At 37.7% G+C, this 16390-nt stretch overlaps 1 protein-coding gene across 4 annotated transcripts in view; it reads left to right on the top strand.

The window, feature by feature from the left end:
- MAPK14 (mitogen-activated protein kinase 14) overlaps positions 1–16390 on the top strand; it is a 74071-nt gene that overhangs the window by 25850 nt on the left and 31831 nt on the right. For all 4 annotated transcript variants that reach the window (XM_012746809.2, XM_012746808.2, XM_076003400.1 and 1 more), the window contains exon 3: positions 6342–6400. In XM_012746809.2, the coding sequence (XP_012602263.1) occupies positions 6342–6400 (59 nt within the window). The remainder of the gene's footprint in view (positions 1–6341; positions 6401–16390) is intronic.

Below are 16390 nucleotides of genomic sequence, written 5' to 3'. Positions count from 1 at the left end.
ATTAAATATGTCAGAGGCATTGTTCTGTACATCAGGAGATATACAGATACATGCAGGCCTTCATTCCTAGGTCTGCATCTATCAAGATGGCCTGGCAGCTAACTGATTTGTCGGTTAATTTGGTAATTTGAGAACAATGCTGTTCTGCAGAGGAGTACTTACAGATCTTGATATGGTAAATAAGTGATATAATTGGAATATTAATTCAAAGTAAAAAAAACAATTGACTAAAAACACTTACCTTTCTGAATTTCAAAATCAAGTTAAGAAGAATTTCTGTGACTGCTGTATGAAAGGTACTGTGCAGTTTGTAGCATTGTAGAAAAATGGCTTTAGAGATTTTAGAGTCCCTTGTTCCTGATGATTGTTTCTGTGTAGAACACAATTCAGAATCTGTATTTATTACTTGACTATTCACACTTGTTCTTTTTTAATAATTGAACTTTTTCCTCGATAGTAAGAAAAGAAATCACAGATTAGTGTTTATTAGTATAAATTTTTTTAGTGCAAGTTTCTTCTAGTTTGAGAACATTAAAACTTAAATTTGTAATTGGATAATGGATATTATAATTGTAGCTGCAGGTTTTTATTTCTGTGTTTTATTTTGATTACATACTATTGAGAAAATCCATTTTCTGCAGATAACTTCTATTCCCAAGTATACTTTTACATGAACAGCTACGTACAAACCTGATTTTTGGTTCTGTTTTGTTTTTTGAGACAGGATCTCACTAGATTGAACTCCTGGGCTCAAATAATCTTCCCACCTCAGCCTCCTGAGTAGCTGGGCTTACAGGTGGGAGCCACCTTGGCTGGCCAAATTGAGTTTTAGAAAAGTGCAGTGCAGAGGTGCAGCCTTCCTGATCAGTGACATGTTTACAAGAAGTTTAGAGATGAGATATGTAGAAAGAGTTGGCAGGAGAAACTTCATCCTACATCTGCGTAAAATCAAGGTGGCCTGGTAATTATTAGAACTGATGTATTTGCACTTGATTTTTAACACATCTGAGCGTGTATGCTATTTTTCATTAATAGACGTGACAGACATTGTCACTGCTTTTCAAATATAAAAATATTTCGAAAACAGAATGCAAGCCAAACATTTATAGAACCCCAAAGCACCTCTGAGAGACCCTGGGATCCCACTGATGAAGGCTATGCTAATTTAAGAACATCTGGTTTAGGAGATTACCAGTGTTACACTGTATTGTTTTGTTTTTCTTCATAAACAATTTAAGCAAATATATTCAGCAAAATTATTTTGAGTCATCTCAATTCATGCTTTGACTTTTCTAAACAACCATGTTTAGTTTTTTGTGCTTTAAGTTCCTGTAATGACACTCTGGGAGGCTGAGGTGGAAGGATTGCTCAAGGTTAGGAGTTCGAAACCAGCCTGAGCAAGAGTGAGACCCCATCTCTACAAAAAGTAGAAAGAAATTACTTGGACAACTAATAATTTATAGAAAAAACTAGCTGGGCATGGTGGCGCATGCCTGTAGTCCCAGCTACTCGGGAGGCTGAGGCAGAAGGATTGCTTGAGCCCAAGAGTTTGAGGTTGCCGTGAGCTAGGCTGATGCCACGGCACTCTAGCCGGGGCAACAGAGTAAGAAACTGTCTCAAAAAAAAAGTTCCTGTAATGAGATACTTTGAGATGTCTTATATGATACTGAGCTGGTTACATTTGGGCCATTCTGTGCTTGTGGAACTGAGAAAGATGCAGAATGATGAATACAGTTGTTTTAGTTTAAGAAAGGCCATAATAAGACTCTTTTAAAAGAAGGATAATCGTATTAGGAAAAAATAGGATTAATTTACATAAACTACCTTTTAAATAGCTTGCTCACTAGCCATCCATCTTTTCTTATTATTAGATGTTTCTGTTCTAACAGTGGAGGGTCACCTAGATATTAACGATTTATTTGAACAAAAGAAGGCAAATGCTGAATATCCCTATTGGCAAATGTTTGAAGGGGGAGCTAGAAGGGGCCAAAAGACTTGACTCAACGTAGAAAAATCCCTGCATTCCATCCTATTCTATGAATATTTGTTAGGTGCTTACAATGTAAAAGTAGTTTTACCCAATAAAGAACCAAGACTTCAAGTAAGTTTAATTGCCGAATTTCTGAGGAATTCCTCTATTTCATTGTCCTCTTCCTTTTCATTTTTAAAAAATGATTTTTGGGGGGTCACCATCCAAATTTTAGCTAGCTGCCAGGGCTCCAAAGGCAGTGACAACGTTACCTTAAAACTCTTGAAAATTTTTAAATGTTGGTAACAAGTAGAATTTTTAGGTGCCAGACTGCACATATGATCTTTTACACAAAAATACCTCTGACCCACAATCAGTAGTTCATCTTGAGTTATTTCTTTTATTAGTGATAATGAATGATAGATATTCATTTATTATCTGGGTGACTGGAGCTAGGGGGTGGCCTCTGTGACTGTGAGGGTTACACTGTGAATAAAGTTAGTGGCCCATTCCTGATGGAAGTAGAGATGTTGATCTCATTATCACTTGCTCTAGGGAAACATGAAAGGGAGGCTGCCGCCTGCATCCTTTGGTGTCTGGGTAGGCACTACAAAGATCCCCCACTTACAGGCCTGGAGATCTGTATATTTCGAAAGTAAAAAATGATTAAGGGAATTCTTTCATAAATTTTATTTGGGAACCTTGGATTTAACTTTACCATGGTAGACCAAGTGGTTGTTTTGGTGTGCTTGTGTTAAAGACATTAAATATTGTCTTCAATGGCTTACTGAATTAAAGTGTTTTTTTGGTGTGTGCCAGTTTAATAAAAATGTGTTACTTATATTTGTCAGCCCTTGGGCCAGTGTAGGATAATCATTGGAGATATTTGCTGCTTATTTGTCTGATAAATGTCTTTTCTAAAAATTTGATTCCTGGGTTACTTTCAGGTGACTGAAATCATGTAATGGCAGAAGGAGTAAGGAAATAGATTAAAATATGATTTGAATTAAAAAGGAAATTTCCTAAGAAATGAGAAATGAATAGATTATGGAATATTCCTAAAATATTCCCCAGATCTATTTTAATGCTGAGAAATATTTATTTTATAGTATTTCCTTATGATTAATATTTCATAAATGTGATTAATGGAGGGACGGGTATTTTGTAAAAGCACACAAAAAATTAAAAAATACTTTTATGTAACATGGGTAGTTTTAATCTCATATAATTTGGGGTTTTGGTGTGCTTGTGTTAAATACATTAAATATTGCAAATATTTCCGTTTTTAGGAATTAAAACTTGGTAGGGTCTTTACTAGTCTGCTTTTCTCCCAAGTTAGTTTATTGTTATTCTTGTGCCATGCTTTTTAATCATTTGAATAATTTAGTTTAGCTTTATGTATCAAATTCTGTTCTTGGAAGTATCTGCTTCAAATGTTATAGTTTGCTTGTGTGCATTGTAATTTATAATTCTTTATAAAACTCCACTGGCTCTGGTCACCACTTCTTTTGGTGGTCCACAGCGAGTCAGTCCTTTGTGTTAGACATCTTCAGGTACATTGTTTATTCAATCTTCCCCACAGTACTTTGAAGATAAACAATGATATCCCTGTGTTTTTCATATGAGGAAAATAGAGCTCAGAGAAGATACCAAATTTATTTGCCAAATATTATTCATATACCAAACATTAACTGAACTCCTGCTGTATACCAGGCACCATTCCAAGTGTTGGTGTTATTGGAATAAAGAAGATTAAAGCTCATATAGCAAAGAAATCAGAAACTGATAGTGGGGTTCAAACTTACAGCTGTTTGATTCTAAAATGCCTGTTATGTTTTCAAATTGAAATTGGAGCTTTTATTAGAAAATGCTTTTGACTTGTTTTGCTTTTCTTGTCTTTGAGTTAACTCTTGCATGTGTGAATCACATTTCTAATAATTTAATTTTGATATCAAAATGATTTTCACAATCAAAATTGAAATAATGTAAAACAGGGTAACTTGTTTTAAACTTTTCTTGTTATATTGAGGTAATGGGGTATTTCAGATAACAAGAATGATTGATTAGGAAATATTGGAACAGGGAAACAAAATTGGCTTCTAGATCTCAGCTACCTTAAGTAGAAGTGGGCATAGGGGAGAGTGATTGAAAGACCAAAGGTCTTAAGCCTGAAGTGTGCCAAACTCAAGGGAAATGATTGTGGTTTACATGGAGAAGGAAGAAAAATGCATTTGATTTAAATTTAAAGCACTATTCAGTAGGCCCCATTATGAGGTCACAGATACACTATTGGTGGGATTGTCCGTTACCCTCACCTCTGTGGAAGACAATTTGACAATATTAAGATCCTTAAATATATTGGTGTCCTTTGATCCTATAATTATATTTCTTGGAATTTATTTTCCGGAAGAAAACATGAGATGTGCAAAAAAAATAATATATATATCTTTCTTGCTATATTCCTTAAATGTCTAAAGATAGGAAATTGGTTAAATTATAGTATGCACAAATGATAGATGTTGTATGTGCATATATTACTGAAAAAAATAGTGAAAGACAGGGTAATAGTCATTATATGTTAAGTGAAATGTCAGGACATAAAACTTTGTGTACAGATAACCCCAATTTAATTTATATACATCAGAAGTATCAAAGGAAATACAACTGAGAATGTTAATGATAATTATAATGGGTGGTTTTGGTTTTCTTCTATATGGTTATCTGGGTAAGGAGCTGAAGGATGACTGTCTCTTTCCTTTGAAATAATTTGCATGAACCTGAAAAGTTGTTTTCCTTGAATTTCATCCCACCCCTCCCTGTTTTCTTTTCAAATTCAGGCTATGTAATTGAAGTTGCTTTTATTTTATTTTATTTATTTATTTATTTATTTATTTATTTATTTATTTTTTTGAGACAGAGTCTCACTCTGTTGCCCAGGCTAGAATGAGTGCCATGGCGTCAGCCTAGCTCACAGAGACCTCAAACTCCTGGGCTCAAGCAATCCTGCTGCCTCAGCCTCCCGAGTAGCTGGGACTACAGGCATGTGCCACCATGCCCGGCTAATGAAGTTGCTTTTAAAAGTCTGATATTTGGATAAGTGGAGTTATATCCTAATTAGAAGATCTCTTTTTCATGATAATGTTTTGAGAGTTAACCTATCTTACTTTTAGAGCTGTGTGTTTAACTTGTCTAGAGCAGCATTGTTAGTGAGGCTGTAGTCATGGGTTCATGGAAATTGATACCCTTAAATCGGCTAGGCATATTACAAATGAATTATAATATTTCTTATTTGCCTTTTCAGTGCCTAACTTTGTAGAAATGTATGGTCTAGATTTTAAGGGGAACTGGGCAGGAGGTGGGACAAAGCCGGTGCTATATGTGGCTAAATCAGTATCAAATCATGATCAGAAAAACTGCTCAAGCTGGGCGCGGTGGCTCACGCCTGTAGTCCTAGCACTTTGGGAGGCCGAGGCGGGCGGATTGCTCAAGGTCAGGAGTTCGAAACCAGCCTGAGCGAGACCCCGTCTCTACCAAAAATAGAAATAAATTAATTGACCAACTAAAAATATATATACAAAAAATTAGCCGGGCATGGTGGCTCATGCCTGTAGTCCCAGCTACTCAGGAGGCTGAGGCAGGAGGATTGCTTAGCCCCAGAGATTGAGGTTGCTGTGAGCCAGGCTGATGCCACGGCACTCACTCTAGCCTGGGCAACAAAGTGAGACTCTGTCTCAAAGAAAAACTGCTCAAAGACCATCAATTACTGAGTATTAAGTAGCTCTTTGCTTTATCCCAGTGTAAAGATAGCCCTCTTTTTTTTTTTTTTTTATTTGTAAATCGTCTAATTTAAATACCTTATAATGACTAAGAAAATTAACATGACTTTTAAGAGAATAAAGAATATACTGTGAGAATATTTTGGGGCTTTAAAAATGTCAGTTTTGAAGGCTGTACAGTAATATGGAAGTTTTTCCTGGAATACATTTTAAGAAGCAAAACACTACATGGAAGTGTGACTTTTTTTTCATTTTTGTTAATTCATTAGACCATTAGTACACACATATGAGGCAGGAACTCTAAATCTTTTTGCCTTCTGGTAAACTAACTATTGGCTTTATATGACCAAATCCTAAAGAGATAAAGAATTTTAATGATAAAGCAGGTCACTATGACAATTGATGTTAACAAGTAAAAAACGAAAGCATAATTTGGGTAGAAAATCAGTTGGAGTTATTAAGTATTTGATGTTGTGATGTTACTGAACTGAAGTAGCTGGATTAGTAATTAGTTCCTATTAAAATGATTAAGGTCTGATGGGTACTGCAGTAAGTTCAGTATTTATTTACTGTTTGATTTTTATATTTTCTTATAGGTGATTGGTCTGTTGGACGTTTTTACACCTGCAAGGTCTCTGGAGGAATTCAGTGATGTGTGAGTAAATCTTTTTCATTTGCCTTCCTGAACTAGAGGATGAAGACTAGCAGCCTGTTTATATTCCTGAACCATTTAGCAGTATACAGACTCCAAAAGATTCTTTATTCCTATTGTCCACCTCTAGGGGGTGGGGATGCATAAGGAAGATGTATATTGTGGATGGTGGATGTTAGTATTTCCATCATTGCAGGTACATTATACCCCATTTGAAGTCAGTGTTGAGTCCCTACGAGAAGTTCCATGGGGAAGAGAGTAGAGGGAGTTTTGACTGTGGTTTTCTTTTCCACCCCATGCATGTGGGAAATGATACTAGAACTACATGCTGATCCTTGAAGTATTAGATTTTTGCACTAGGACAAAGGGTAAACCCCATATGTGGAGAAAGGCTTCTTCTCAGAGCTTTGTGACCATCTCTATTGCTTTAGCCTGGGATCTTTAGGAACCAGCAGTGGGGGGCTAGGGAAGATGAAATGGGGAAGGAGAAAAAACTACTACAAGGCTATGTTATTGAGTTGGTCACCACTGTGGGCAACTGGACTAAAAGCTGCCGAGATCTAAGAAGCTGTACAGAATGCACCTTGGATGGGAAGCATTTATCCACTGGCTCATGATCCCATTGGGATCGTGCCCCATGGGTCATTAATGCCTTCACCAGCCCAGGTTGTACATGTGTAAGTGCAAGACATATTCCAGCAGGTGTTTCTGTGCCTGTATGAGCCCTCCACTTTAGTAGCTTTTCTAATACCTAAGTAACACAGCTCCGCCTGTTCCTAATTCACAGATACACTCTAGCATAAAAGAGAAAGAGCACTGTAAATCTAGAGTCATACATTTGGTCCCATTGAAGTTTTGTCCTTCCAAGTGGAAAGGGTTGCTGTTATGAAAGACAGAATGGCTTTGTGTATCATGGATGTTCTTCCTTAACCTTCTCCTCCACTCCCCATTGTCCCCATTGGTGAACCTGACCAGTTCCTCCCCACCCTGATCCTGGGTTTAGTTTCTGTCACCCTTATCCTGTGCTGAGGGCAAACACCATTTGCTCCTTTCTCATCAAACACTCGGGCGTAAGTTTGAGCTTGTATGTTCTGTCTAAGGAAGGAGGGGAAGAAATAAATGAAGAAACTAAAATAGAAAGAGTGGTAGAAAGGTAGCAAAGACATTTGCCTACCATTTGAATTTAGTTGAAACATGGTGTGGCTGAGAGTGGAAGTTAAGAGAGGAGATTTGGTCCAAGTACAAGAACTCCTTAGCCACATTGACCTTGATCTTGCTAATGGAAGTTTAAGAAACAAGCAAAGGAAAAAAATAGGCAATAGCTAAGAACAACTGTGCTTCGTGCAGTCCTGCTTGGTACTAGAAAGTGGAGGTTTGCAGATTACTGGATGCTACCCAGGGGCATGTGTATTATAAGTTGTTGAGCCTTACTATAAGCTATACTTGGAAAAGAGAATATTGCAGAATGATGGTTTTTGATACACAAAGCCATTTCTTCCTAAATGTAGATGAAATGCCAAAATAACATGTTATGTGTGAATTACTTTGAAAACATTTGAATTAAGTCCGAGCTATATCCCAAAATTTTAGGTATAGTGGAGATGGAGCTATTTAACAAAGGAATTGATGATTTGCCTACTTGAGCAAATGCTGTATTTTGACTTACTTGAGAATTCCGGAACTGGATTACAAACCTATTTTTCCTATGTGAAAAAGGTCTTAATTAAGGTCAAGTGTTATTGATTGTAGTGCCTTTGGCTCCTTCATTCATATGAGGACCCACCAACTACAAGTCTACCCACACAACAAAGTTGCATTTATTTCTTCATTCAGTCATTCAACAAATACAGTGGCTATTCAGTAAGAATCTGTTCTCTCTACTAACTCTAGCTGGTTTAATTTTTAATAAATAAGAACTGAGTTCATGTCTTGGAAGCCAATCTCAGTATTATCTGTTGAATATTACTGAGTACAGAACACCAGAAGAGTATTAGAGCAGGCTCAGAATAATTAGAAACATGAGCCTTTTCTCTTTGATGAAATCACAATTTAATTGGGGGAAACAAATTCAAGACACTTTTGTATCCAGGTTATCAATTGGTCATATGACCTTGGATAAGTCACTTTACCACTGTAGGCCCAGTCAACTTCTTGTAAAATGATGAAAATTGAGGTAGTTGACTTCACAGAAGGACTCTGTAAATAGAGTGATGAAAGTAAGTTTGCCCTTAGGAAAATGTTTCATTGTTTACTTTTTTGTGATGTTTGTATTACTGAAAAAAATCAGCAGGTGTTCAGGACTATGCTTATTTCAGTGTTTTCCAAAGTTATTTTGGAATATGCATGGTAGACTAACATCTTCACCTGCAGTTGCAGGGTTTGCAAATTTAAGTACTTGCAGAGTCACACAAATAGCATAAACGAAGTTCAGTGTTATACAACTGGGAGTGGTGGAGTCTGTGGTAAAACATATCTGCACTTCCTAAAAGCATTAAAATTCACATTAAAACAAAACAAAAACCCATTCTTCTGGCCAAACCAAACATGGTGAAGGCTAGGCTGGTTTTTTATAGACCGCCATGTTTAGAACATGCTATAATTTTGAACATGAATTTTTCATGCTAATTAGCAAAATCTGTATTTTTCAGATTTACAGATGACTTTTATTCATGTGTTACGTATATTTGTGCAATTAATTTATTTTAAGGCAGCTGTCTATAAGCAATGTGCCTTTGTGTTTCATTTACCACTTTTCATTTATCATATCCAGTCATGCATTGCTTAACGACTAGGATACCTTCTGAGAAGTGTTTCATTAGGCAATTTTGTCATTGTGCTAATATCATAGAGTGTACTTCCACAAACCTAAATGGTATATCCTACTACATACCTAAGCTATATGGTACAGCCTATTGCTCCTAGACTACAAACCTGTACTGCATGTTACTATACTGAATACTGCAGGCAATTATAACACAGTAGTAAATATGCATGCATATGTGTGCCTATGTATGCTGCAGATATTTAGTTACAAATAGAAATGCAAAAACCTTACATAGCCAGTATTTGAACCTAACCCCAGAGCAAGCTGCAGCTTAGTGCTACTATAGTAATGCCTTTTCTTAACTATAGTGGTTCTTTGATCAAGCTTTGTAGGCAATGAAGAATTTTTGGACTCTTCCTGGGAACTATTTCCTCAAATTTCAGTGAAACTGAATTGTCATGAGTTAAGTGGAAATTAGTCTTCTGACACTTTTTGTTTTATTTTATAACTTCCCATCCAGGATTTCTTACACTGAATTACTTATCTCTGCTTCATTCTTGAAGAAGGAAATGGAAGTGGGGTTTTGAATTCTACTGTGATCTAGCAGGACACCTACAACAAGAGTCAGTCAGCAGCCTTTGTTTTAATGAAAGCCAGTGGGCAAATGATCAGCTAGCTTAGCCTTCCACTTACTAACAGTGATTGTTCAACTAAGTTTCTCCTTTTATTTCAATATAAAAGGAGTAGAAGACACTGAATTGGTAAAGAGAATTTCTGGATTTACATTTTAACCTGACTTTGTTCAATAAAATGAATCTCCACCCTATGCTAGGCACAGTACTAGTCTCTGAGGAATACAACAGTAAATAAGAGAAACATGATCCCTGATTGTTGAGTTGAGACTCTTAATGGGAGAGAAGAACAATTTAAATGATCAAACAAAATACAACGTGGCAAGATCTGAGAGGTCCCGCGTGATTTGGTCCTGTGCACTCTCGTTCAGCCTCACCCAGCCCTCTTTTCACACTCTGTCTTCATCCCAGTCCATTACTCTGGCCTCTTGTTCTTCCTTGAATACAAACAGCCACTTTCCCAATACGACCTTTGCACTGGCTTCTGACTGACCTGGAACACTTTCCCCACGTACCCTCATGACTGGCTTCTCCATCTCCTTCACGGCTCCACTCAAGGCTTTGCTCCTCAGAAGCTCTTTCTCCTTTATCACCATAAGGGAAATCGTATCCACACTGTCACTGTCTGCTCCTTACCCTGCTTTGTTCTTAGCAAGTTGTATCATCATATATTTGTTATTGTCTGTCTTCTCTCTTTCTTTGTTACCTCTGTTAGAACACGAAGTTTGTGTCCTTCTTCACTAAGTTGTTGGTACTTAGGACAGTAAGAATCGCCATGATAGGGCAGGTACATAGTGCTAAAATACCGCATAGAATGGCCCCCTAACCCAGACGTGGGGTCTCTTCAGAGAAGGCTTTGCATAAAAAGAGATGTGTACACTCAGCGCTTGAAGGATAGTGTGAGTTGGGAAAGTGGAGAAAATGCAGGTTCAGCCAGAGAAGAGTTCAAAGGGTACTGGACAGCCAGGGTCAGCCAGGGGCTGAGAGCGCAGCAGGCGGAAGCGGAGTGGTTGGGATGGATAGAGGTGTGTGTGTGGCCGAGGATGAAGCCGGAGTGGGAAGGGCGCAGGTCATCTGGGACTTCACAAGCTAAGCCTTAAGGTGGTTGCCCGAGAGAAGAGTTCAAAGGATACTGGACACCGAGGGTGGGATTGGAAAAAGGATGAGAGGTTTTACTTTTATGTGGCATGGACGTATTTACAACTGTCTTACCCTTTCCCCACCACAAACACATTCCATAATGTATGAGAAAAAGATTTCATTTTATCAGAGGCAGTTTTTCTCCTGGATCCTTAATACTTTAGGAAATGTTTTAGATGAACATAATAGTTGAAAATCTGAAAAGAATGTAAAACTTTTCCAGGAACTTAAATTTATGTAATGATGCTTCTCATTATTATGATCTGACTTTAGTTTTCTTTTGGTTTGAATTCTTGCCAACATCACAACCACATCCTTTGTTTAAAAACATGGCCTTATGCATCTGAGTGAAACTAAAAGAAGTGTGGATGGGCAGCTCTATAATACTAACTTTTTTTCTTTTTTCGGTAGCATCTTACAATGTACTAAGGACTTTCATATAAATGTTCTCATTTAATACAACAACCCTGTGGAATAGATGTTATTATCTCTAATTTTCAGATGAGGAAACTGAAGTAGAGAAGGATGAACTTAATTGTATAATATCACACATAAAATTGCATCTCTTCCAGGTATTTTGACTCTAAATCTGTGTCTCATCACATTTTTCTTGCTCCAAGGCTATGATTATTATTGGAAAGTCTGCTAACCCTTCTTATTGAGTAAATACTGTGTTAGGCTCTATATAAGATGCCAAAACTAAAGGCCTGCCTCTGTCTTCCAGTTGCATATGGTCTTATTAAAGAGAGAAAACATAAATGCTTACCCAAAATAACTAAAGAACTGAGTCAAATCTGTAATGTCTAGACATACAGGGGCTGAGTGAACTCAGAATATTGGAGATGTTTAGTGGAGGAAAGCCAGGGATGGGGTGTGGAGGTTATTTATTCCAGGTGGTCAGAGAATAAAGAAAATGGATAAAGAGTATAGAAAAGAGGTTTATATGGAATGGAGAGTGTTAAATGAATAGATACCCATTGATTCTTCTTTTATATATGGATAAAAATAGTGTATTAATGAATTCTGGGTTTTTGGTATGTGTATGTGTAGGGTTGTTTCCCTAATTTAGCCAACAAACATCATCCGCTTGGAAATAATGCCTTCCACCATCTCTGAAAGAAATACCCAGCCCAGTTGTTTGGACTTACAGAAGTATTTCTTTTTTTTGATACTAGGATGAGTGCTCAAGATAAGGAATATGGGAAGAGATACGGTCTTGGAGAAAGATGAATGAGTTAACTGTGTTAACATTTATTTTCTTGTCAGAGAGGTCTGCTGAAATGGGGATGGATGGGTGGTGAAGCTCCTTGTGGAGGTCTTCGCAGACTCACATTTGAAATCTAAATAAATTACACATCGTTTAAGAAAATACCATTTAGTTTTTGTCTGACATGATAAGATGCCACCTTTTTCTCAGATCATCTGATTAGAAAAGGTAAAGAAGCTCCAAGGCCTAGCTTAGACTTTGAGTCCTTTAAGCCTGCAGTCCCCAACCCTCGAGCTGGTGACCACCCAAGCACCCCCCACATGACACCCCATTCCCCCTCCCCCAGTCTGTGGAAAAATTGTCTTCCATGAAACCAGTACCTGGTGCCAAAAAGATTGGAGACTGCTGCTTTAAGCAATCTATCCCTAATTCATTCCTTCTTAACCACTTTGGTATGAGCGTCGACTGTAGTCGACAGCCACAGATGAACGCGCACAACCTAGTGTCGGCTGTAGTCGACAGCCACAGATGAACGCGCACAGCAGCTTTAGCCAACAGCCGTGATATGACTTTTCTTAATTTTTCATTTATCAAAATAAAATTGTGAACATTTAAAAATAATGTAATGAAAACATATATGTATATGTTACCTATTCTGATTGGCATTACAAGGAAAGCTGCCTGTGAAGTAAAACAAGCTCTCAGTGCTTTCAAGCTTTCCTCATCACACAAGAGCAAACGGGCTCGTCGTCAACGCACAGCACGAGCCACGAGCCGCCGTGCGGACTGCGAGTGCGGCTGTGGGCGAGGTGTCGCGCCGGTGAGCGCCGCACCCAAGTGGTTAAGTCTGTGCTGGGGCCCAGCCTGTGTGTTCTCCAGCACCCTGGTGTCCCCTTTTATAGCTCTGATCATGCTGTATTGTGATTATGTATTCACATATGTCTTGCTGTCATCTAAATGCTGCATCTGTCTTTTCCACAGCATCCCCTGTGCCCAGCAATAAATATTTGTTGATGGAGTGGTAGAATGACCTTGTACTGTTTATAACTGGTCCATGAGTTCTTTGATAGCATGTTCCATGCTGTCTCTCGACTAGCTTTTTGTTTTCATTCTGTAACGTATAATATGGTAAAATGTTGAGTCTAGTTTGGTTGATGCAAGTAATGCGGAGGGCACCTTTTAGTAATCTTTGCTTCAAGTGAGAATTGTTTATTGTGAAATAACCTTGCTAAGCTGCCTGCTTGGCTGCTGAATCCTTCTACCCCTTACATTAGAGCAGTCTGGTCTGCTTACTGGGTGAGATCTTTGGCATGCATGTTTCAATAAAATGTGGCCTTGCCTTGTCTTACTAGTAGTGCTATATGAGTTGTCCTGAGTTGTTCAGTTCAGTTCAGCATTGAGTGCCCACAATCTGTCACACACTGGTACTTTAAATACTACAGGGAACCAAAAAATCACCATCTTCCATGAACTCTGTACTGGTAGATAACAATAAGCAATGGACATACAAAAAAGAAAACTATATAGCAGGCAGTAATGCTAGAGATAAAAAGAAAAGGTGCAACGGGGAAGAAGAATCAGGAGTACAGGGGGAGAGATGGAATTTTAAATGGAGTCATAAGGATAGGCCTCCTTGAGAGGATGAATTTTGAGCAAAAATTTGAAGGAATAGAGCAGGCGTCCTCAAACTGTAGCCCGTGGGCCACATGTGGCCCGCCAAGGACATTTATCTAGCCTGCTGGGTGTTTTTGCCACCACTGGCTGTCCTGCTTAGCAGCCGACTCGTTCTGGGCCCACAGTGCACATGTGTGGAATGTGTGCTGCACTCTCCAACGGCCCTCCAACGGCCTGAGGGACAGTGAACTGGCCCCCTGTTTAAAAAGTTTGAGGACCCCTGGAATAGAGGGACTCAACCCATGGATATCTAAAGGAGGAGCATTATGGGCAGAAAAAACAGTCAGTGCAAAGGTCCTGAGGCAGAAGGGCTGCATGCTGTATTGGAACTAGAGCAGTGAGGCCATTGTTGAGCTGAGTAAGAGCAGGGGAGAGAGAGTAGTAGACGATAAAGTCAGAGCAATAATTGGGAACAGGACACTGGATTATGTAGGGCTTTATCAGCCATTGAAAGGATTTTTGTATTTTACTCTGAAGTAAGGAACCTTTAGGGGAAAGAAATGACATGCTCTGATTTTTACTTTTAAAGAATCACTCTGTGTCCTGTGTTGAGAATAGTCTGTAATACATCCCAAGGACCACTGGATAAGCTGCAGAAGCTTGTGGTTACAAATCGTCAATCCCTGTGATTGTTTTAAATACCCTGTTTAAATATGGAAGAAATACTTTTTGCCTTTTGATAATTGCTTTGAATAGGGCTGATAGTAGTAGAGATGCTAATCTGTAGATACAGAAGAAATTTTTTTCTACATAGGTTCTTTCTGATTGTCTTATGCTTTAAGAAGCAGGAAGTTGGGAAGGGGGATCTTGACAATTGGGTGTTATCCAAGATGTTCTTAATAAATGAAGCTCTAGAGTGAGGCGCTGTCTATAGTACTGAAAATCACTTTTTACAGAGTTCTGCCTTCTTGCCAGTATAGTACATCTTACTTACAAGAGTTACTTTGAGAAATGTGATTTATGCTCTTTATATTTTGATTAAATTTAACTTCATAAGAAAAGTGAAAAAAATTTGTATCAGACCATGAAATCATCCTTTCAGCCTTTAGCCTAATAAAGTCCAGCTGACTTAATTTCTTTTTAAAGATGGGAGAACTAGATAGCTTTCTAACTGTACTCATGTCAAATCTCCCTTATTTTAGGCATTGCATGTATTGACAATGTTAGGTGTGTCTTTACTAAAATGTAATTAAATATGCTTCCCAGAAACACAGTAGAAATTTTATGACTCTCCATTAATGCCCCCAAATTTTAAAATTTTGCTTATCTATGTTCCCAACCCCCATTCTTTTCACTATTTTTAGAAGTTGGTGTGTCTTCCATAAACAGGCAATACTTTTTAATGATGTTTGCTTTTGTCTTCTGATGCAAGATATATTTTGGAAGTCTTTCTAAATGGGAGTAAGAATTTGACAATTGGTGCTTGTGAATTGGTTTTTGGGTCTCATAGGAACAACACACAGTGATTAGGTTACTTCCTGCAAGACACTTCTGGCATAAATAATACCTTTTCAGTTGGTTGTAGCCTAAGAGCAATGCTTGAGAGTTATTACTCTATAGATTAATTAAATCTTATATACTAATGTAATGTTTTGGCAGTCTAACGCTGGAAAATTGTAGTGATAAAATAGGTGTGATCTCTGATGGGGAAGGGGTTTGAGAGGAATTACACAGTGATGAAATATTCTCACTAAAAGCACACTCTTTCCGTTAGGCTGTGCCATCAGTTGTCATCTGGCTGTGTAAGATTTCTTAAGATTTCTTCTATTTTTAGAAGTTGGTGTGTCTTCCATAAACAGGCAGTAGTTTTTAACGATGCTTGCTTTGGTACTGGTAACCGTTAAAACATAACAGTTATACTTGAAATTGCCATGGTTTCATTAGTAATATTGCCTAATACCTTTGTGAACTAGCTCAGACGTATTAGTTAGGACTTTTAGGTTTTATTTAAGGACAAATTATGTTTACCTCTTCTCTTTAACATGATTTAGAAAGGTTGAAAGAACAACTCTTTTATTATCTTATATCATAAAATATAATTATTTGCAAAGCAGTCTTAAAAGATTGAAATTGGATTCCTTCTTCCTCAGCTTACATGCCAATTTGGGGTTAAAAATATGACTATGCTTAGGACAGGATATTGTTATGCTCTTGACAGCAAAAAAATTTCTTCTTCATTGGTTCAAAATTAACTTTGATAATAAGTACAATATTGAGAATTTAAGGAAATTAACAGAGGTAATGCTTCCCTGGTTGTTTCATTTATAAAACTTTTTAAAAAAGGTCATTCTTTTGATGTAAATTCTGTGTCAACTGGAAGAGTTTTTGAACACAGTATGTGCTATGATTAAGATCTCAGTCTCTGAGGTCAAACAGTTTTAGATTCAACTCCTGACATTACTACTCCTTTTTGACCTTGAGCAGATTACTTATGCTTGTTTTGTTTGTCTCCTCGTCAATGAAATGGGACGGACTTACCTTACAGAGTTGTTGGGAAGAGTATATGAGATGTGAACACAATAAACTAACCAGTTCTAAACTAAAGCTCCACAGTGCATGGCGCAGAGTCAGAACTC

This window comes from Microcebus murinus, chromosome 5 (assembly GCF_040939455.1).
Source record: "Microcebus murinus isolate Inina chromosome 5, M.murinus_Inina_mat1.0, whole genome shotgun sequence".
NCBI lineage: Eukaryota > Metazoa > Chordata > Mammalia > Primates > Cheirogaleidae > Microcebus > Microcebus murinus.
The sequence above is the reverse complement of the archived record's forward strand: the minus strand, read 5'-3'. Positions and strand labels throughout refer to the sequence as shown.